Below are 24,130 nucleotides of genomic sequence, written 5' to 3'. Positions count from 1 at the left end.
GAAGCGGTTAAAGGTATTTGTTACATAATTTTGAAATTACAATATGTTGTAACATGTATGTATTGAAGTGTAATTTTTGATGTTGTTTGACTAAGGTCTCCTGAAGAAGTAAAATGAAACACGGCCTGTGTAGAGACCCGATTGATGATTGAATGTGACTGAGACGTGTGATAAAGACCCGGACAAGTCTCCTTGTGAACATAAGTTTTGTGAAGATTTCACATCTATTGGCGTTTGAAGATCAAGATTACAGCAAAGACTGTTTGTGGCTCAAATACTGAGTTATCGCCATGTGGATTAAGGAGAGCTGTCATTGGATTATCTACTTTGGAAACATTGAGGTGTTGTCAGTGTTTGAATATAAGAAGGAGATGCGACCTATTGGGTTGTACCATGTAAGACTATTGTGGACGGCACAATATGTGGGACATCTTTATATTATCCAGATTATTGTTATTTGAGGAGACATGTTTGGGGGAATGTGAGGTTTATGTGTTGAAAAAATGTATGGATATGTTCAGAATAAATAACAATGAAGGATTGTATATTGTTATCTGTTGAAAAATAGTTAAAAAATAACAAAATTAGTCAAATTATTGGGGATATAACATATATGACTATTTGAAAGTGAGCATAACCCTTGTAGTGATAGAAAGAGTGCATATTCATTAAGGATATCCTGAAAACCCAACTGACCTGTGGACCACTAGGATAAGTTCGAGTACCCCTGTACTAGGGGAATCTTTCAACATTACAGAGATTTCACTGACGTACTGCTAGAACACAAGATATTAGGAAACGGCCGTGATATCAAGAAATTCAGGGCAGATCACTGTAAGAGTCCAATTTGTATTGCCTCTCATTCTTTATATGTGTGTTTGTTAATTCAGAAGTCTGGTTTACTGGTAAATAGAGGCTTACAGAGCTCAGGCCAGGATCGACAGGTGTCCGAGGATGCCATGAGCAGGGCAGGCCCTCCCATTGAGTTATCCTGCTTATTTTTTAACGAGAAGGCCGGCCATCTTCCAACACAAATCGGGAGATGGCCGGCAATCTCCTGAAGCTGGCCAAATCGGTATAATCGAAAGGCGATTTTGGCCGGCTTCAACTGCTTTCCTTTGCAGGGTCGGCCAAAGTTCAAGGGGGCGTTTCGGCAGGGTATGGAAGGCGGGACGGGGGCGTGGTTACGAGATGGCCGGCTTCAGTCGATAATAGAAAAAAGAAGGCCAGCTCTGACGCGCACTTGGCCGGCTTCACTTGGTTCATTTATTTTTAGGACCAAGCCTCCAAAAAGTGCCCCAACTGACCAGATGACCACCGGAGGGAATCGGGGATGACCTCCCCTTACTCCCCCAGTGGTCACTGAAGAGTTATGCTAGCCCTTGCTCTCAGTAAAATACAGGCCAATGGCTCATAATAAGAGCTAGGCTTCTTAAAATCAGAATCATCTCTGATACAAAAGAGAGCTAGCTTGTAAAAATCAGAGATCACCTTTGACACAGTTACATTTCACTGTGGCAAGTGCTGAACTGGCAAGGGTGGGGGCAATCTACTCTATAAACAATCCTGAGATTGGCACCTGCAAGACGTCATGAGCAAGAGTTGCTATGGTTACGTAGAGATAGTGCTGGGTCAGCTGCACCCCAGATGGGACCATCCAAAGGGGGGGCTACAGGAAGGTTTGGGAATATGTGAAGTCATTCTGATCAACTGATAAGGACTAGGAGCCCAGTTGAGACAGCTGGGGTCCATTGAAATGAATAGGGCCAAAATTGTATATAAGCAGCAGTTTGAGGAGTATTAGTTAAGACAAGATGAGACGAGACGAGACGAGACGAGAAGAAGAAGGGGATGAGAGGAGAAGACGAACAGAGAAGGGAGACTCCAGAAGGCTAGAGAGAGATGAGACGGGCCACTGCTTCTGCTGCTTGATTAGCAAAGGCAGATTCGGAGAAAATAAACATCACCAACCCCCTCCCACCCAAAAAACAAAAAACATTAAAATTCATTTTTTTGCCAGCCTCTATGCCAGCCTGAAATGTCATACCCAGCTCCATGACAGCAGTATGCAGGTCCCTGGAGCAGTTTTTAGTGGGTGCAGTGCACTTCAGGCAGGTGGACCCAGGCCCATCCCCCCCTACCTGTTACACTTGTGGTGGTAAATAGGAGCCCTCCAACCCCCCCCCAAACCCACAGTACCACATGTAGGTGCCCCCCTTCACCCCTAAGGGCTATGGTAGTGGTGAACAGTTGTGGGGAGTGGGATTTGGGGGGGATTTGGGGGGCTCAGCACACAAGGTAAGGGAGGTATGCACCTGGAAGCTATTTTTGAAGTCCACTGCAGTGCCCCCTAGGGTGTCCAGTTGGTGTCCTGGCATGTGAGGGGGACCAGTGCACTACAAATGCTGGCTCCTCCCATGACCAAATGCCTTGGATTTGGACGGGTTTGAGATGGCCGCCATTAGTTTCCATTATCGCTGAAAACCAATGCCGGCCATCTCTAAAGCCGGCCCAAATGTTGAGATTTGGCCAGCTCCGACAGTATTATCGAAACGAAAGATGGCCGGCCACCTTGTTTCGATAATACGGTCGGGACGCCGCTTTACAGGGCCGGCCTTGAAGATGGCCGGCCCCGTTCAATTATTCCTCTCCAGGTTGTTTTCCCATGGTCCTACTTTTCTGTCCTACTTTTCAGCCCCTCCTGACTTGTGCAAATGAGACTCCACAGTGAGTCTCTACACATGGCCTCACATCCCTCCATATCCTCCATGGGCTATACCTCATTGCTAGGTTTCAATTTGCTATTTCCAAATTTACCTCATTGATTGTATTTATGGTTATATTTGGTCATTTTGCTAATGTTAGACTGTTAACAAAATTGTAAGTTTTATGTCAATCTATGCCTGCTGTACACCCTCGTAGATGAATCTGTTCATAAAGGTGACTAATAAATCCCAACAGAAATAAAGAAAGATGAGAGAACAAAGACAGCCTGTCCATTCACTGTCCCAAAACATCAGAGACAAGGCAACTGGAATTACTAAAGGGTACAAGCAAGTCCTGGATGTCACAGCTGAACTCCAAAAAATTAATTAAAATATCCCCAAATTACCTCTGGTAAAATGTTCCAAAACACCAATCATACAAACCAGGGTATGATATACTGGAAATACTATCAGTGAAGGAATTGATCCAGAAGTACACCAGATCAGCGAAATGCCTTTATAATTAAATTAAATTTAATATAAGGAGAGACCTCAGAGTAAAAACTCACCCAAATGAGACTACACAAAGTGTTTTATGTCTCTAAGGGTGGACAAACATCTCAATCACTGATCTACTCCTTGATATATTTTTTTTATATAATTTTCATGCTTGCTAATGCACCCATGTGCTATAATTCAAATCAAACCTTCCTACAGCATACTTCTTCTACCAATATAGGCTACTAATAGGCAGGGCTTTTTTGAGGGGGTACTTGGGGTACTGAGTACCGGCACCTTTTCTATTGTCTGCTAAAATTGACCCAAGTTTTAATGAAAGAGCTCAGGCTCTACAAACCAATTCTGCCTTGTCATAGATTATGTGACTGGTTACAGGGGACCTGGCTATTGTGGGGAGGGTCCCTCAGTGATCACCTCACTCCTGAAGGGTGGTCTAGCATTTGAGTACCGGCACCTTTTTGCTAGTAAAAACGTACTACTAACAGGTCAATTCCGTCACTGGTTTCCAATGACCTCATTTGCACAAAACGTCTTCAAGTGCATAAATACTATATCATTTACTTTTAACTATTTCCTAAATAAATAGAATAAAGGCACTTAGCGTTATGTAGTCAGAAGGACCTTCAATCAGACTGGCGAACTCCGAATTGATGGAAAAAATTTTTTGTGCTTATATCAATGCTGTAAATCTGCTAGACCAGCTATTTCACCACATTAGTTCAATTCTATTCATCTCCACAAAACATAAGGCATAATCCTCTTTGATGGTATAGTTCCAACCAAATTTGTGAAGTATCCAATGCTCATAACAAACAGCCATCTTCAAAGCCGGATAAGCTCGCCTTAGGTCCTGCTCTGCTCAAACTCAATTTCCAAAAAGTAGAAACAACGAGAGTCCGACTCTGCAGAGTTTCGAAAACTTCTTCAGGAACTCATCGCATAATAAATTACTACTTATAAAATGTTCACTGCCTGGAGAAACGGTAAGTGCTCCACCTCTCTCAATGCCAGGCCATGTACGGGCTCTGGCATTGAATATACGGGGATAGGGATCCAGCAAAAAAAATAGCCAGTTAAGCGCAATATACAGAACTTAACCGGCTTTGCAGATTATCACTTATAGACAGGAATGTGTTTTTTTTTTAAATTTTTATAAACACAGTACAACAGTGTTCGCACACAAGTATCCAAAACTTCCAGTTGTATAAGTACACTGAATCAAAGAAACCACAATTTGAGCCTTTATGGCTATCTGATCAAGAACCACCTATATAGCTCACACTACATACTACATTTTCCATTTTTATCCCCCTCCCCAACCCATCCCCCTCACCCATACTCCAATCTCACCACTTTGACCCATGCCATAACTCAGCATCCACACCCCATTCACCACCCTCCTACCCTTCCTTACCCCTCCCCCCCTCATCCCCCTATAAAGGCAACACTTTAAACAACCTGTCCACAGGCTATGATATTGCTTGCTAGCAAGCTTTGCTGAAGTAGAATAGATACGACATTCATTCTCACCAAGTGCTCTCATCTTGGTATACCACACCTCAACCGGGATACTCTCCGGGGATATCCAGAATTGTAGAATGGACTTCTTTATCAGTAAGAGGGAAGTATATATGAATCTCCTATATGGCTTAGTAAGGCCCTGGGCTATTAGAAGTGTTTGATCCCCCAAAAGTAAAGTTGCATAATCCCACTCTATCTGCCTATTTGTGACTTCATTGATCACCTGGAATGCCCGGTTCCACAGAGAGAGAGAGAGACGAGCAGTCCTATTTATGCAGTTAGTTATCTTAACCGGTTAACTGTCAAATATTGGCACATAACCGGCTAAGTGCCGATTGTGCCCCGGGAACACCCCTAAAATAACTGGTTTTGGCTGAGCACTAACAGGGCATTTTCACGACACTCTACTACTACTACTACTACTTAACATTTCTAGAGCGCTACTAGGGTTACGCAGCGCTGTACAAAATACACAAAGAAGGACGGTCCCTGCTCAAATGAGCTTACAATCTAAAGAACGAAATGTCAAGTTGGGCAGTCTAGATTTCCTGGGTAGAGGTGTAGAGGTTAGGTGCCGAAGGCGACATTGAAGAGGTGGGCTTTAAGCAGAGATTTGAAGATGGGGAGGGAGGGGGCCTGACGTATGGGCTCGGGGAGTTTGTTCCATGAGTGGGGTGAGGCGAGGCATAAAGGGCGGAGCCTGGAGTTGGCGGTGGTGGAGAAGGGTACTGAAAGGAGGGATTTGTCTTGAGAGCGGAGGTTACGGGTAGGAACGTAAGGGGGGAGATGAGGGTTGAGAGGTAAGGAGGGGCTGCAGATCGAGTACATTTGTAGGTTAGTAGCAGAAGCTTGAATTGAATGCGGTACCTGATCGGAAGCCAATGAAGTGACTTGAGGAGAGGGGTGATGTGAGTGTATCAGTTCAGGCGGAAGATAAGACGTGCAGCAGAGTTCTGAACGGACTGAAGGGGGGATAGGTGGCTAAGTGGGAGACCAGTGAGGAGTAGGTTGCAGTAGTCAAGGCGAGAGGTAACGAGAGAGTGGATGAGAGTTCGGGTGGTGTGCTCAGAGAGGAAAGGGCGGATTTTGCTAATGTTATAGAGGAAGAAGCGACAGGTCTTGGCTATCTGCTGGATGTACGCAGAGAAGGAGAGGGAGGAGTCGAAGATGACACCGAGGTTGCGGGCAGATGAGACGGGGACGATGAGGGTGTTATCAACTGAGATAGAGAGTGGAGGTAGAGGAGAAGTGGGTTTGGGTGGGAAGACAAGAAGTTCGGTCTTGGCCATGTTCAGTTTCAGGTGGCGGTTGGACATCCAGGCAGCAATTTCGGATAAGCAGGCCGATACTTTAGCTTGGGTTTCCACAGTGATGTCAGGTGTGGAGAGATAAAGCTGGGTTTCGTCAGCATAAAGATGATACTGGAAGCCATGAGACGAGATCAGGGAGCCCAGGGAAGAGGTGTAGATAGAGAAAAGAAGGGGTCCAAGGACAGAACCCTGAGGGACTCCAACAGAGAGCGGGATAGGGGTGGAGGAAGAGCCATGAGAGTGTACTCTGAAGGTACGATGGGAGAGAGAAGAGGAGAACCAGGAGAGGACAGAGCCCTGGAACCCAAAAGAGGACAGTGTGTCAAGAAGTACGTTGTGATTGACAGTGTCAAAAGCGGCGGATAGGTCGAGGAGAATGAGGATGGAGTAATGACCTTTGGATTTGGCGAGGAACAGGTCATTACAGACTTTGGATAATGCCGTTTCTGTCGAGTGAAGTGGGCGAAAGCCAGATTGAAGCGGATCGAGGATGGTATGAGAGGCGAGAAAATCAATGCAACGGCTGTGAACGGCGCGTTCAAGTATTTTGGAGAGGAAGGGTAGGAGGGAGATGGGGCGATAGTTGGAGGGACAGGTAGGGTCAAGTGAAGGTTTTTTGAGGAGGGGTGTGACAACAGCATGCTTGAAGGTGTCAGGGACAGTCGCGGTGGAGAGAGAGAGGTTGAGGAGGCCGGGGCGGAGCTAAGATGGCGGCACGCACTTCACTTGCCTGAGAGCCTCTCTTCTCAACCTGGAAGTATAGCCTTTGCTTCTTTGACCATGCCGCATACTAAACGAAAAGGCTTGGTTAAAACCAGAGCCTCAATGGTTAGAACCTCGTCGCCTTCTCAGATGAGTATTGAAAGGTTCGCGGTGAAGACGCCCAGCGCTAAAACCGGGAGTGACCCCGCTGACTTAGGAGGAGGAGAATCCTTCGTCCAGGGGCTAGATGTTACTCTTTCTCCCCCGGAAATCAATCCGCCGCCTCCACCCGCAGCTTCCCCGTCGCAGTTGAGGTTTTCGAATCCCGAAGCTGGAGTAGAATGGCCTCAGGTAAGAGGCGCTGTTGGGGGAATTGCATGCGGAGGCCTGGGTCAACAGGCCATTATTAGAACTAATCCATCTAAGGAGCCGGTTACTTTGGAGCGAATATGGCAAGTTCTCCAAAGTTTAGATACTAAACTATCCAATTCAATGCAAGAAATATCTGTTCTAGTTGCAACGGTTGATTCACTAACAAAATCGCTAGAATCATTTAAAACTGAATCTTCAACTCAGATGTCGATAATAAAAGATGATGTTAAGAAACTCCAAGAGTTCTCTGTAGCGACTATAAAAGATAAAACTATTCTTCATAGAAAACTGGAGCAAATAGAAAATTACAATCGCAGATTGAACTTGCGAATTTTAAATTTTCCTAAATGCCTGGGATATGCTCCTTTTGATATCTTCAAAAAATATTTAGTGGAAACTTTGCACTATTCTTCAGAACACATTCCTCCTATAAACCGGATATATTATGTGCCTCCTAAAAAGAATCAGGATGGAGAAACTGTGGAAAGGTCTTCTACACAAAAAGATTTAAATGAAAATGCTTTGAATATAACAGAGATCTTGGAATCCACAATAACAGAAGACACTGAACGGCAAACTTTGGTTATTTCATTTGTCTTTGAACAAGATATGGATGCTGTTAAGAGATTGTTCTTTAAAAATTCACAATCCCTATTTTATGGTAAAAAAGTATAGTTATATCCCGATGTAACTAGACAAACACAAGAAAGAAGGAAAGCTTTCTTAGCACTGAGAAAAGACACTTTAGAGTTGGGTGCTTTTTTTTACCTGAACTATCCGTGCAAATGTGTGGTAAAATATTTAGATTTGAAATATGTCTTTTTTCAACCAGAACAACTGAAAGCTTTCATTAATCATAAAAAAGTGTTAAAGTAGTTGGTAGTTTACTGTCTATTGATAAAAGGATTGTATAATAATATTATGCTGAGCGTTGTGCTATGCTAAATTGATCTCTTTTTTTTCCTTTTCTTATTTTAATTGATTTCCTCTCCTGGAATATGGTCTCTTCCCCCTGCTAACGAATCCAATTTTGTGGTCTAAAGAGGGAAATATGTACTTAAATTTAATAATTTGCCTTATTATTTTTTTTCTTATTCCTGTATTGCAAATTTCAAGTGTATGCTTGGTAAAAAGGTAAACTAATAAATATAATAATAAAAAAAAAAGAGAGAGAGAGGTTGAGGATATGACAGATGGGAGGGGTGATAGTAGGAGAGATGGTGATAAGTTGGTGGGGATGGGGGTCTGAGGAACAGGTGGTGCATTTCGAGGAGGAGAGAAGATGGGCGGTTTCCTCTTCGGTGATATCAGGAAAAGTGGAGAAGGAGGCCTGGGTTGATCGGTTGAGGGAGTGGGTGATAGGATGAAGAGGAGGAGAAGGTTTAGTGGTGAATTCGAGGTTGATCTTCTGGACCTTGTTGCGGAAGTAGTCAGCCAGTGATTGAGGAGAGAGTGAGGAGGGGGTTGGGAGCGGAGGGCACTTTGAGGAGGGAGTTGAGGGTGGCGAAGAGACAATGAGGGTTAGAGCTGAGGGCGTTAGTCAAGTGAGAGTAGTAGTCCTGTTTGGCGAGGAATAGGGAGGACTGGAAGGAGGATAGCATGAATTTGTAGTGAATGAAGTCATTATGAGTGCGAGATTTCCTCCTTAAGCGTTCAGCCGATCGGGAGCAGGAGCGAAGGTAACGGGTGCAAGGGTTAAGCCAGGGCTGGGGATTAGTGCGCCTTGTGGGACGGGAAACAGACGGTGCAAGGGTGTCTAGGGCGGAGGAGAGAGTGGCATTGTATTTGGAAACAGCCTTGTCGACGGACTCGGAGGACGTGATGGACGGGAGGAGATCGGAGATACTAGTGGATAAGGTGGGGGGGGGGGGGTCAACAGCCTGGAGATTCCTGGAGGTAGTGGTTAGTGTTGGGCGGGACTGAGGGGGAGGGTGATGAAGTGTGATTGTGATCAGGTGATGGTCAGAAATGGGAAGAGCAGAGACGCAGAGATTAGAGGGCGAGCAGGTAGAAGAGAGGACGAGATCAAGACAGTGACCAGATTTGTGAGTAGGGGTGGTGGAGCTCAGTTGGAGGTTGAAGGAGGAAGTTAGGGTGAGGAATTGAGAAGCGTATGAGTCGGATGGGTTATCAGTGTGTATGTTGAAGTCACCAAGAATGAGGGATGGGGATGAGGGCTCAAGAAAAATGGAGAGCCAGGCATCGAAATCAGTAAGGAAGGAAGGGAGGGACTTATCAGGGGGGCGGTAGATGACTGCAACTCGGAGTGGCAGCGGGTAGAATAGACGGATGGAATGGACTTCAAAGGATGAGAAGCAGTGGTAGGAGGAGGGGTTGAAAACTGCAGGAGGGCGAAAGTAGTAGGCCAACGCCGCCACCGCGGCTAGCTGTGTGGGGCGAATGGGAGAAAAGGTAGCCTCCATGGCAAAGGGCTGCGACTGAGGCAGAGTCGTTGGGGGTGAGCCAGGTTTCGGTTAGGGCGAGGAGATGGAGGGAATGGGAGATGAAGAGATCATGGGTGAAGGTAAGTTTGTTGCAGATTGAGTGGGCATTCCACAGGGCACACGAGAAGGGGAGGGAGGAAGGGGGGAGGAGGGGAATGGAGATGAGATTGGAGATATCGCAGGAACGTTTGCATAGATGAGACGAGGACGAGGACGAGGACATGTGTGGTGGACCTGGGTTGGGATTGATGTCTCCCGCGGATAGCAGGAGAAGGAGCAAGAGAGAGTGGAGAAGGGTGGGGGGAGGTAGGGCGACGAAGGCCGCCGAAGGCGGGATGCGCAGAGGAGGAATGGGGAAGGGTTCATGGCAGGATGGAGGTATTGGAGGTTGAGAGCTAGGAAGGAGGAGGAGGACAGTAGGGATGGTGAGGTGGAGGGGGATAGGGGCAGGTAGGGTATTGCAGTAGTGGGCAGGATGGGGGGGATGGGTAGTGAGTTCGTTTGGTAGACAGCGGAGGGAGGGGGAAGAGATTGGGGAGGGATAGGGCGAGGAATAAAATGTGAAAGGGGGCCATAGGTAGTGAGAGAGGTAGGGAGTGAGTGAGCAGGCAAGTTGGACAAGCTGGTGGGGTGGAGCAAGCTGATGCAGATGGACTGGACGCTGGATCAGGCGGGCTGGAGCAAGCTAGTGCAGATGGACTGGATCGAGCAGGGGAAGCTGGATCAGGCTGACTGGAGCAAGCAGGATTAGGCGGAACAGCAGGAGCAGAAGGCTGGAGAGCTGGATCAGGCTGACTGGAGCAAGCAGGATTAGGCGGAACAGCAGGAGCAGAAGGCTGAAGAGCTGGATCCAGGCTGACTGGAGCAAGCTGGATTAGGTGGGCTGGAACGGCAGGAGCAGGTGGCTGGAACGGCAGGAGCAGGTGGCTGGAATAAGCAGGAAGAGCTGGTTCCGGCGGAGGTTGGAGCAGATGGACTGGGACGAGCAGGAAGAGCTGGATCAGGCGGGCTGGAGCAAGCTGGATTAGGTGGGCTGGAACAGCTGGAGAGGCTGGGACGAGCAGGGAGAAGCTGGATCAGGCGGACTGGAGCAAGCTGGATTAAGTGGGCTGGAACAGCAGGAGCAGGTGGCTGGAACAAGCAGGAAGAGCTGGATCCGACGGAGGCTGGAGCAGATGGACTGGGACGAGCAGGAAGAGCTGGATCCGACGGAGGCTGGAGCAGGTGGACTGGGACGAGCAGGTGGAGCTGGATCAGGCGGACTGAAGCAAGCTGGATTAGGCGGGCTGGAACAGCTGGAGCAGGTGGCTGGAACAAGCAGGAAGAAGCTGGATCCAACGGACTGGAACAGGGTGCCGATGGACTGGAACGAGCAGGGAGAAGTTGGATCAGATGGAGTGGATCAAGCTGGACGAGCTGGATCAGGCGGGCTGGACCAAGCTGGAGCAAGCAGGAAGAAGCTGGATCCGACGGACTGGAACAGGGTGGTGGAGATGGACTTTTAAGAGTGGCTGGAAAGTTGAAATCTCCTGTAGATTGATGACCTCGGGGTCTGTGCTCACATTTCGAAGGGTCTGGGTTCCCTGGGCCACAACAACTATGTCATCCATTTGGGCTCGCTGTTTGCTGGAGAAGGGGAAGCTCCTAGGGCTTCTCTGGGAATCCGGAGCAGAGGAGTGGCCTAGTGGTTAGAGTGGTGGACTTTGGTCCTGGGGACTTTGGTCCTGGGGAGCTGAGGAACTGAGTTCGATTCCCACCTCAGGCACAGGCAGCTCCTTGTGACTCTGGGCAAGTCACTTAACCTTCCATTGCCCGATGTAAGCCACATTGAGCCTGCCATGAGTGGGAAAGCGTGGGGTACAAATGTAACAAAAATAAAATAAATAAATAAAATCCAAGAAGAGGACAGGGAAAAAGTACAGACGAGAGAGAAGGAAGAAAGGAAGAAGGGAGAATTTGTCTGGTTCTACTGGAAGAAGGGTAGCTGGCAAGCAGACCAGCGAGACCTGAAGTGGTCCACAACCTTGTGACCTGACCATATGAAGAAAGTACCTGTTGGTTCAGCTGTACCGGCCAGAGGGACTGTAATCCTGCATGCTGCAAGGAGCCTGTGCTGTTTCCTAAGGCGGGGACTCGCTGTGGAAGACAGCTGGAGTCTAAAAGGTAAACCAGTGTCCACTTCATCTGAGCGACCACCCAGGGTCAGCTAGGTGAGGATTACAGAGGTTTATTTCCTAATAGTCGGGGATTAGCTAGTAGGTTCTTGCCTCAGCAAAGGCGGGTTAGTCAGAACTGTGATCAGGAAGATGTGCTGCTAACTGTATTACTTCATGACCTAGTCAGTATTGCTAATCAGGATTGTGTAATAACCTAGTAACCAGTGATATCAGTGTTTTAGTTAGACAATACATTCTATAGTTTGCTTATCAGCATAAGGGAGCTACATTTGTACAGCTAAGCCTTAGTGTAGGGTGTATTATTTATATTTTCTTACCTATATAATAAATTAATATATTTCAGCAGTGACTTTGTTTTATTCCAGTTCTCTCTAACAGAAGAAAAGTTCTGGTGTAGGCCCAGAACAGCCAGGTTCCTTTATAATATATAACCCCTGGACAGAGCTAGGAAGTTGGTTTAGCCAGACTCCTGTAAACGGAACCTGGGAATTATTCATTGGGTAGCTTTGCCCAGAAGAGTTATTCACCTATAAATGCTTAACTCCCCAGTTAAGTGCTGCTGAAAATGCTGCGTTAGCCCCAGACAGGTGATCTAGGGGTCCTTTTACTAAGGTGCACTGAAAATGGCCTGCGCTAGTGTAGGCACGTGTTTTGGATGTGCGCAGATCCATTTTTCAGCCCAATTGTGAAAAATGCCCTTTTTGAGGGGGCCAAAAATGAATGTGCAGCATTCTGGGTCTGAGACCTTACCGCCACCCATTCACTTAAGTGGTAAGGTCTCATGCGTTAACCAGGCGGTACTGGTTTACATGTGTGCAATGCCTTTTACTGCCTGGTTAGCGCTGCCAGCGTGCGTAGTGGAAGTGTGTAAAAAATGAAATTACCGCCTGTGCCACACGGTAGCCAGGTGGTAATTCCAAATTGATACACATTGGGCGCGCATAGGCGCCTACGCAGCTTAGTAAAAGGGCCCCTTAAACTGCCAGGAGCGTCTCCTGGTCATTTAAATCATTTTGAATATCGGGACCTAAACAACTAAATAAAACAAACAAAAAAAAAGGATCAAATCTGCAGGCTGTGTAGGGTCATTTCTTCTCCTCTTTAGTTTTGTGACTAATTAGGTAAAGAACAGAAATAAAACAAAAGAAAAAAGAAAATAAGATCATTGGACTAACTTAATAGTGGACTAACACAGCTACCACACCATTTTATCTTGACTGATTAGGTAAACACACGGAGGAATGTGACAGATTCTCACTGCCACATTCCAGTCAAGGGGCTGAAAGCTAAATTTAATTCTGCACTGACAGGGCAACATGTCTGCCACTCCCCACCCCAGTGCACTGGGAGTAAAGTTTCATGTCAGAGCTCTAGGAAGCTAGATTTCAATAGCTGTCCCCAAAACCATTAAGGGAAGTAAACCTAGGGACATCAATGCATAGCCTCTGAATTAACCATATCCAGTGGCGTAGCTAGGTGGGGCCATGGGGGCCTGGGCCTCCCCAAATTTGCTCTGGGCCCCTGGTTGGCTGGCAGGGGTCCCCAATTGAAGACTTCATCCAGCGCTGGTGTGAGGTGCCACCGTCACATTGCCTGCTCTGTTCTCTCTTCCCCTCACGTCTGGCATGCTCCTTTTAGTGAAATTGAACAAGGCAGGCAATGTGGCGGTGCCAGAAACCAGCGCTGGACAAAGTCTTCAGCTGGTGGGGGTTGGGGATCCCTGCCAGCCAAGATATTTGTGGCAGCGGTGCTTCAGCTGGCGGGGGATTGGGGACCCCTGTCAGCCAAGATGTACAGCCGCAGCAGTGGGAAGTGGAGGGGGGTGGGGTGGTGACTAAAATGTACCCCCACACACACACTTTGGGCTCTGGCCCCCTCCCACCTCGAGGTCTGGCTACGCCCCTGAATCCCAGGATCAGTCTTCTCTCATTTCACTTTAATTTTCACTTTAATTTTCAATTACTAAACCAGGCTCTCAAACAGGAAATTTGTCTTAATATGCCTTGCTGGACAATGGGATTTTTCCTCTCTTTAATATGTTCAATTAGTTTGGGCTTATTTGCTTTTTTTTTTTTATTAAGCATTTTAAATTTTACAAGCTGTAAATGAAACAAAACTTGTTTGCAATACAGAGATCATATCTTAACAAGAAATATTTCAATCAAATAATGCATTCTCTTCCTTAGACCACTACTCCTTGGGGGGAATGGTACATGATAAGGAGATCTTTCAATGAAAAAAGAAAAAATTATTAAACAAAAGAACTGACATATACCTACTCTCTTAATTATACTTATTCATTATTCCCCAACAGTCCATTGGTTAGTCTTTTCGAATCTAAGAAAGTACGTAACTGATTCGGTTCATAAAATACATATTTGTTTCCCAAAAAACGTATTAAGCATTTACAAGGATATGCTAGCTGAAACTTAGCTCCCATAGCCCTGGTTTCTTCTCTTAACACCAAAAACTGTTTCCTTCTTTCTTGTGTTGCCTTTGTCACATCTGGGTAAATCCATATTCTTTGACCGCAAAAGGGTAGTATGGCATTCTTGAAGTAAAGTCTCATCACTGAGTTCATATCTTGCTCAAATACAAAAAAAGCTATGTGTCCCTCTAGTAGATATTTCAGTTAATGAGTCTCCAAATGCTGATAAATCATGAAGATCTATATCATTTCTCACTTGGGGTAACTTCCCAGCTTTATCAGGCACATCTCCTTTCTCTAATATCGTTAAGTAGTAAATTTTATTACATGGGGGAATACCTTGAGAGGAAAGTTTTAAATTTTCCATTAAATATTTTTTTAAGACATCTGTAGGAGTTATATACCTGGGACTCTAGGAAAATTTATTAGTCTCAGTGTCAAGCATCTATTATAGTTTTCCATTTGTTCAATTTTCCTATGAAGAAAAGGTTTATAGCTTATTTGCTTTTATTGGGTGGAAAAAGTTTGACTCATTCTGTGTGAAGGAATGGCTTAATAGACCAATGAGCTTGGAAGCAGGGAAATCAGGGTTCAAATCCCATATCTCTCACTAATACTCCTTGTGACATTGGGCAAGTCACTTTATCTCCTGGAATCTCAGGTACCTACTTGGATTGTAAGCTCTTTAGAAGCAGCAACGTTTGGTACTTGACTACTTGTCACCATGGAACTCATAAGTGATATTAAAATCTACGCTGCAGTTTGCCCTGGATGGTGCCTTTATTTATTATTTTTAAAGGAATATGCTCTAAAAGAAAAAAAAAGTTCTGAGAGGACCTGATGAAAAAAATGGCTGACCTACTGTGCACTTGGATTCCTCTCTCACATGGTCAGGACAACTCCTCTCCAGCCCCAGAGATCGTCTTTAATGGGAAAAATTGCAACAGTGTTACCTTTATGACAAATGTGTCTATTTTTGCACTGGGTACAGTAGTTGCCGTAGGCCATCCTACCTTGCCACGCTACTCAGGTGCAGGATTCCATCAAAGCCACCAACCAAATAAATGAAGTTATTCAGAGACGTCACTCCGAGTCCACAGCATTTCGTGGGCACAGGGCTGATTACCTTCCATTCATGGAGAAGGGGGTTATAACACTCCATACAGCTGAAATCATCTCTTGAGCTCCATCCCCCCACTAGCAGAAGAAAAAAAGAATGAGACCATCAAACACTCTACGCACACCAGCTTCTTATACGCATTAATTTCTCATCTTTTCTTTCACTGTCTGAAGCTTGGAGGTGCTACGATGTTGTTTCCATGTTGTGTCTGTGATAAGTCCCACCATGGACAGCTTTCCTTGCTTCTGCCAGCTGATTGAAGAGTTTCCATATTTCAAAATGCTGTTAGTTTTTATTTATTTGATATATTGCCATTTGAAACCTAAGTTAGCGTAAGGGCAGTTTATAATCCTAGGTAAATATTGTATATGAAAAACAGCAGTAAACATAGACCAATGATTAAGCAGATCGCCTATAGAATGCTAAGAAATTTCTGTGCTGCAGCACTCAGCATCGTGGGCTTCTGAGGTCTTTTCCTCCTCAAAAAAATTTTTTTCAAAAAAAATTGTATTAATATAGATACACTACACGAGTTTACAGATTGATGAGAACAGTTTGGAGTTTGAACATAGGAAATAAGACAGTATACAAAAAAAAAAGGAAAGGCAAATGACAAAACACGACAAAAACTTAAACATGGGAGGGATTGAATAGCACAATATGAGTACCAAAAACAACACATATACAGGAAACAAAAAGGAGTAAAAAAACACCAGAGTGACCATGACTTCAGGGACACACTGCTCTATTCCTGGTTTTACCCACTGGATCTCTAACCTTGTAACTGCTGTTCCTGTCAGAAAAGTAGTAGTACACACTGAAAGAGGCCTGCCTTGTCATTTTATAAATAAAAACATGTCTTAAAATACATCCCATCATTATAGTCTCCATCTTCTTGAGGAAAAAAAAACCTCTCAAATCTAAATTCAGCCATTTTGGATAAAATTCTATAAATGGTGCCAAAAAATCAGTGCTGAAAAAAATGAACGCTAAGCACAATTCTATAAACGGCACTCCAGGTTGGGTGCCATTTATAGAATAGTACCTAGATACCAGGATCCATATCAAACTTTTAGCTGTAAGGATTTACACCAACTGGTGCAAATCTCTGTGTCTAAATTAGGCGCAGATCAGGCGTATTCTGTAATAGTGCACTCAGATTCTTGGAACACCCATGACCCTCCCATGCTCCTCCCATGGCCACACCCCTTTCCAGATGCATGCACTAGAATTTACGTGTGCATTTTTATAGAATACGCCTAGCAAGATGTGCACATACATTCTAATTGTTGCCAATTAGAGCCGATAATTTAGCACCTAATTGTCAGTGCTAATTGATTCATTATTCAATTAAATGCGTGCAGAATTTGGGCACACACATAGATTGAGTTAGTCCACTGCATCAGAAACCTGGAAGAGTAGGGACACTGTGGACTGATCCAATCTTTATGCTTGTTGTCTTCTGGTAACGTCACCACCTTATCTGGAGCAGAATTCAGAGGCCTGCTGTCTGTCTCATTCAGTTGGTTACTGGCTCCTAGTCTTGCCATGCTTATCTATCCATATCATTTAAAACATATGTGCAGAAACATAAATTACATGAGTACGTTTCTGTACATGTACAGATAATTGGCACAGACAGATGGCCAATCGTATGAGATGTTCCACTGGCATATATACAGCGTAAAGAGAACACCTCATAAAGATATTTAAGGAAGGCTGAATGAGTTACCTCTTTATAGTGCACCAGTTATCTTTAGTACTATTACCAGTGGGGACTAGGGGTATCCACTGCTGCTTCAGGAAATTGGAGGCAAAGAAATGTCTTTCCCTCATCTCTTCTTATTTGGTCAGTAATAAAACATTTCTCCAACAGTCATCCATCTTCATCTCTGGCCGTAGTAGAAGCAGCTCTAGGCGCTGCCCTACTGAGCAGTCAGCCCTCACATGTATTTGCTGATGGGCCTCACTCATTGAATTTCTTTGAAAGGGATCTACGGCTAATTTCATAAATGGTTACTCCTCACTAGAAACTGTATGCAATTCACTGGATCCAATCAGAAAAGCTCCCCAACGGGGCAGGAAGAGTTACAATGATATATTAGATGCATGCGTGTCATTCTTAAGCTGATTTTTTTAGGGGACAGGAGAGAGGGGTATTTTCATCTGATTGATTTATTCTATAGTCTTAATCAAGGCTTCCCATCTGTCCTGATGACCCCTCAGCTTTTAGAATATCCATCATGAATATGCATGAGAGAAATCTGCATATTCTGGATCATCAATGTATTCAAATTTCTCTCATGCATATTAATTGTGGATATTCTGAAAACCCAACCGGTTGTGGGATTGCCAGGGCAGATTTGGAATGCTCCATATGTAATGCTTAAACACTGCATTACATGTGACTACAAAGTGAATGTGTCAATTGGTATTTATCTGCTATTCTTTACCCCAGTTCATTGATACTAGAATGATCAAAAGTCTGTCAAAAAGCATAAGGGGGTGGATTAAAGATCTCAATAGGTATAATTTGGAAGAAAGGCAAGAGAGCAGAACTATGGAAGATACATTTAAATACCTCTGAGGTATAAATGCAGAGGAGTCAGGCCTCTTTCAACTGAAAGAAAGCTCTGGAATGAGGGGGCATAGGATGGAGGTGAAAAGGGATAGACTTAGGAGTAATGAAAGGGGGGGGGGGAATAGACCACAAGCCATGCGCATACTTTTTTATGGAAAGAGTTACACAGAATCGCTTCCCAGAGGACATGATGGAAGCAAGGACAGTAACTGAAATTATTGAGGTTCTCTAAGGGAGAGGAACGAATTGTAGAAGTGAGCAGTTGGTGTTGATGGGCAGAGTGGATAGGCCAAATCTGCTGTTATGTTCTCTGTTTCAGTGTATTAAACAAATCATAAGACCAATATGGGGATAATTTATGTGTTTTCACATATTTCATATAGCTACAGTGATTTCCCATAAGATACTTATTCATAGAAATAGGACTATAGAGACTCAAAAACATAGAACCACATAATCACACAGCTCAAACACAAGGACCAAATCTTTTGTGAAAGACACTTCATTATAGCCTCATCCCTTAAGTAATTTTTGTTTCAGTATGTGTAAATAGAAAGCTTCAAGTATCTTTCAACAGGGAATGTTGACTTATCTGAACATATTGTCCAAAAGTGGAAATTTTTCCAACAGGCTTTCAAAGTTCGTCAGAGCACCGAGGTATTCCATATGAACTGCTCCATAATATGGACTCTTCATCTATTGCATAACAAGCTTTGGTGTCCTTTTACTAAAGTGCGCTGAAAAATGACCTGCGGTAGTGTAGGCGCCGGTTTTGGGTGCGTGCAGAATCATTCTTCAGCGCACCTGTAAAAAAGGCCTTTTTTAAATTTTTGCTGAAAATGGACATGCGGCAAAATCAAAACTGCCACAGGCCTATTTTGGGTCTGAGACCTCACTGCCAGCCATTGTCCTAGCGGTAAAGTCTCACGCGGTAACCGGGCAGTAATGAACAATACTCACAGCAGAAAATAAAAAAAGTTTTCGGCCACGCATATCGGGCACACGCCAAAAATTAAATTACTATGCGGTAACTCCATTTTGGCACGCATTGGGCATGTGTAGATGCTTACGCAGCTTAGTAAAAGGGCCCCTTTGTTTCTATGTGACAGTGAAGCATTGTTTGTAGTATGAGAATAGATAATGCTGTTTTCAGAACAACTTCTGGAAATCAGTTTGCTAGTGAGAAGGATGGGTAGAAATTAAGCATCCAGTTCTAAATATTTTTGTGGACTGTACCTTAAGAGTTTGAGAACACATCCATATTCATATTAAAAGTAAAAAGCAAAAGTACATAAGTATTGCCACACTGGGACAGACCAAAGGTCCATCAAACCCAGCATCCTGTTTCCAACAGTGGCCAATCCAGGTCACAAATACATTGCATGATCCCGAAAAAGTTCAATACAGTTTATGCTGCTTATCCCAGAAATAAGCAGTGGATTTTCCCCAAGTCAATTTAATAATGGTCTATGGACTTTTTCTTTAGGAAGCCATCCAAACCTTTTTTTAAACCCTGCTAAGCTAACCGCCTTTACCACATTCTCTGGCAGCGAATTCCAGAGTTTAATTACACGTTGAGTGAAGAAAACTTTTCTCCGATTTGTTTTAAATTTACTACTTTGTAGCTTCATCGCATGCCCTCTAGTCCTAGTATTTTTGGAAAGAGTAAACAAACGATTCACGTCTACCCATTCCATTCCACTCATTATTTTAGAGACCTCTATCATATCCCCTCAGCCATCTTTTCTCCAAGCTGAAAGCCCTAGCCGCTTCAGCCTTTCTTCACATTAAAATCAAGTTATTTAGGAAGGCTTTTAATAATGTTGATTAGCTGATTTGCTGGGAATTTACTGGAAGGCAAATAAAACCGAGTGCTGAATTTGTTTGCCCTGATTATTTGTTTCTTTATGTAAAGATTATGTTTATATACATGGAATATGATACCCTATGTTTATTTAGAAAAGTGACAGATAAATTAAATAAAATGGAAACAAATGAAAATAAATATAAATGAGTCAATGAAAATAAAAATAAATGAGGGAGACAGTCACCAAATTTAAAAAGGTTTCCTATAAGGCATGAAGATGGAGTAGAAATATAGAGCATTTCCACTCACAGTTAAGACTTAAATATCTTTCACACTGAAAGAGACATATGGGCAGATGATCGAAAGCCCCGCGCTGTTCCAAACAACGCTCTATAATTAGCACTGGAACAGAGCAGGGCTTTACCGCCTTTATGATCAGAGATAATAGCATGCAAATTTATGCATGCTATTATCTCTGATCATAGGATAAAGTGCGGGAGGACTGTCCTCCCACACTTGTTTGATAGGTGCCGCAGTCCCCTCCACCCTCCACCCTCCACCCTCTGTCCACCACTGGGCCAGGCCCCCCTGAATTCAAATCATAGCGCCTCACCTCGACCTCACTCCATGTGAAAGAAGTGCAGCAGTGGCAGTCTGCAGATCGCCTTCCTTTGGGCCTTCCCTCCCTGTGTCCCACCCTTGTCTGACTTAACTTGCGTGAGGGTGGGACAAAGGGAGGGAAGGAAATGGAGCGAGGTCGAGGTGAGGCGCTATGATTTGAATTCAGGGGGCCCGGCCCGGTGGTGGACAGAGAAGGGCGGGTGGAGGGGGGATGGTGACGACGACGACCTCAGGTGGTGGCGGCAGGGGCGGGACCCCGGGCCTGGCCCAGTCTCTCGGTGGCCCTAGCTGGGGGGGGGGTCAGGTTGGGGGTTCCTGCGGGGGGGGGGGGGGTTGCTGCATTGTGAGGAATGGGGACCTGCTAGCATGCAAATGCATGCTGGACAGGGCTTGCCATTCCTCCCCAATGGTCTGCAAACCGTAGCGCCAGCTCCGAACTGGCATAGGGTTTGCCATGGCCAGTGAGCCAATATTTGGGGTGCTGGTCGCTGATCATTGGGGATGAATAGGTTTAGCATGCATTTGCATGCTACTTGTGCTAACAGCCCTGTTTTGCACGCATTTGCATGATAATTGCATTCAGAGCCTGAGAGCACATTGTTTCACACGTTTGGGGGCTCTGATCATGGGGCGGTAGCAAACGCAGGTGCTAGTATGGCGCTAACAGCCTCTAGTGCCTGCGTTTGCTTCTGATCATCGGCCCAATAGTAGGGTAGACAGTACTGGGTGTCAGTTACAACCCTAAGAATAAAGGAGAGGAGGGGTTAACCCTGTGGCGTTCCTAGGGCGGCTGACACCCGTGGCGGATCGCTGATGTGCCCCCCCCCCCCAGCAAAACGACACCTCTCCCTCCCCTGGAGAAATGACACCTCTCCCCGCCGAAATGACACCCCCCCCCCCCCCCCCCGAGTGCATTTTTACCTGCTGGGGGGGGGGTGCCGCGCGCCTGTTGGCTTCACTCGTTCCATGCTCCCTCTGCCCCGGAACAGGAAGTAACCTGTTCTGGGGCAGAGGGAGCACGGAACGAGCGAAGCCGACAGGCACGTGGCACCCCCCCCCCCCCCCAGCAGTGTGCACCCACCGCCCCCCTCTAGGAACGCCACTGGGTTAACCTGCATGGAGTCACAGGTACAACTCTGGCCACATTTCTGGGCAGAACAATACTGGTCTTTACTTGCCTTCATTCACTATCTTACGATGTATGTTAGGAAGTAGTTTCAAATCCCCCAACTGTGTCCCAGCATAAAGCTTTATCTTCCTCTATCTCAGATCTACTCCCAGCTCAGCCACTGACTGTGGCCTTAAGACATCTTCTCTCTCACTGTTCTTTTTGCCTAGTCATTATTGTGACCACTTGAAGTTGTGATTTAAATCTGAAAGAGAGCTTTCCAAGACAGAGGAGACTGCATAAAGGGCTTAATAAATTATAGAAAACTCTAATACTCTGCAGGATCTTGTTCACATGACACATGCCACACATCATCTCCTGACCTAGAGCTTTTCTAGACAGGCAATTCAGAAATCTACGAAATAAGCAAGAATTCAAAAGTACTAATGTTGATCATTTCACCTACCAGCAAACAACAGATCCACATTTCGCACATTCCTGGTCTCTGCAGGTCCTCTTAGTGGAGTCCTGATAGGAGGCTTCTTCTCCAAAGCCAGCTGCTCCCTGCATAAGTACAGATTTTCACATCTCCAGCACTCAAAGCACACAAGCCTTATCCAGCTTTATCTCAAGACAATTGTTGATGAGATCTTGTTAAATTTTGCAAGAAGTTTTACTACAATTAGAAATCCAGTCCAAATTAAAACCAGAACCACAGTAACTAGAATTTTTAATCTGGTTTTGTATTGCAAGTTTTCATATGTCATTGGTAATTTAAATTAAATTAATACATTTTAAATTTTAAAAAATGGGGTGGGAGAATTCTGCTTTCTAGGGATTTCTACTTTAAGGGATTGTACTTTAAAAAAAAAAATCTTTCCAACATTCTTTTCAGAGTTGAGTATTGACATAACAGTGTGACATCAGAGACCCAACTTCATTGACACCCCATGTGCAGCAAACATCACAAAAAGGAAAGAAAAAAAAAGAAAATAAATAAAAAGTGATTTCATAGCAAGGAGACCTGTATCCAGTGATGATTCTTCCAGTACCATCTTCCAAAGGCCATCACCACTCTCAAGGTCCTGAAAACAGACAACTCCAACCTTTCTTTATGCATCACACTGATTTGGAATGAGAATTGAGAATTTTCAGTCCACTTTTGGATGGCTATGACCTCCTATCCTTACAGCAACTTTTGACCAGCTCAAATCATATTCTCTTCTACAAGAAATTTTTACTCTGAATAAGGAGGAAATGTTGTGTCATTCCAATGAAATGGAACATTCCTTTCTGGACCATTTTAAAGTGGATTCCATGGCAAAGAAGAACACACATCTAATATAGCACTTACCCCCGTTCATCCTGCACACCCATGCTGGGAGATGAGGAAGATCCTGTGTTACAGAGGACAACTTGGATTCTGACTACATCTGTGTCAGGCAAGAGGCTTCAGGCTAATATGTCACAGCTCTGCAGAAGCCTAAAATAGGACTCCTTGCCCCACTTTGCTATGGAGATAGATGTGATGCTTGCATTCCTAGGATAAGGAATGCACATCTCTGCTGCTGCACTGTCTCCACAGACTCATTCACAGTGAGTCAAGATGTCAGACTGAGAAAGAAGTGAAACTGGATGAATAGAAAAGTCTAAGGAGCTGAAACAAAAAAAGAATTTTAAAAAAGTGGGGAAAGCATGCGCAGCATGGCTCATGGAATTCTTTCCAGCTCTTGTGTGTGTGTGTGTGTATGTGGTGTGCAGGTACATATGTTGTCTCTGACCTGGACGGAAGAGGGGAAAGGCAGATTAGTACCCGAACATAAAATGGGCAGGCAGCTCCTTGGCACTCTCCTTTCATTCAAACCATGCATTACATATATTCATGCTTGACAAGCTATCCAAGAAGAAGAATGGAATGTATTATGGCTTCAGCATTCTACAGCTTACATATGCAAAGGCACTCACATTACATACATGAACACAGTTTACAGAAGCAAGCAATTAAATACCTGACTTGACCTATCTAGAGCACTTTATGGCAAGGGGTCTAAGCCTTTTGAGTCACACAGCTCCCTCTACTTCAGTCTTTTTCTCACAAAGCAGATTCTTAGCTCTGCCTGGGCATATACCATAGATATACTAGATGCTAAACTCACAGCCTTGATCAGGGGATTGCCATCAAAGCATCTTCCCCCTTCCTAACTGTTGACTCCTTCTTGAAGCCTTCAGCCTCCCCATTCTGTCAAAATCTGAGGTAGGCACCACCGATCATCTGTTACTCTGGCGCTAGGTCTCCTCTGTACAAGAGGAGGGACTGTTCCTGGTCTTAGACATCGTCCATGCCACCGCTAGTATGGGACAACCACCTCACATTTGATGTTTCTTTGGTGTAATGCATAATGCTGTGTACTCTATCAGGCTAGGACCCACCACCTTCCGAATGCTGCAACAAGACCCTATCTTCTCTAACCTGGGGATGGGTGAGCCATTGGAGCAGCATGCAATATGGTGATTCCACCTTGACAAACACTACACCTAATGCTCTAATGCCATTCCCTCTCCCTGCCTCTAAGATTTCCCTTCATGTCACCTGACCCTACCCCATGCCTCTCCCTCCTTCCTTCCTACCTCCCCTCCCCTTGCTATCCCTGATATAACTTGCATCTACCCTTGCATCAATCCCTTCCCTTGTCCAACTCCACTTCCCCCCAATCC

The 24,130-nt window shown here is 44.8% G+C and overlaps 1 protein-coding gene across 1 annotated transcript in view; it reads right to left on the bottom strand.

Moving 5' to 3' along the window:
• Nucleotides 1-22,838, bottom strand: part of LOC115472745 (kelch-like protein 20) — a 61,690-nt gene extending 38,852 nt beyond the window's left edge. The window contains exons 1-3 of the mRNA XM_030207128.1: nucleotides 22,770-22,838; nucleotides 21,882-21,979; nucleotides 15,192-15,375 (exon numbers count right to left, since the gene is read on the bottom strand). Of these exons, the coding sequence (XP_030062988.1) occupies nucleotides 15,192-15,375; nucleotides 21,882-21,979; nucleotides 22,770-22,792 (305 nt within the window). The 5' untranslated portion in view covers nucleotides 22,793-22,838. The remainder of the gene's footprint in view (nucleotides 1-15,191; nucleotides 15,376-21,881; nucleotides 21,980-22,769) is intronic.
• Nucleotides 22,839-24,130: the final 1,292 nt, after the last annotated feature.

The sequence above is a fragment of the Microcaecilia unicolor genome, chromosome 6 (genome assembly GCF_901765095.1).
Source record: "Microcaecilia unicolor chromosome 6, aMicUni1.1, whole genome shotgun sequence".
Taxonomy (NCBI): Eukaryota; Metazoa; Chordata; class Amphibia; order Gymnophiona; family Siphonopidae; genus Microcaecilia; species Microcaecilia unicolor.
The sequence above is the reverse complement of the archived record's forward strand: the minus strand, read 5'-3'. Positions and strand labels throughout refer to the sequence as shown.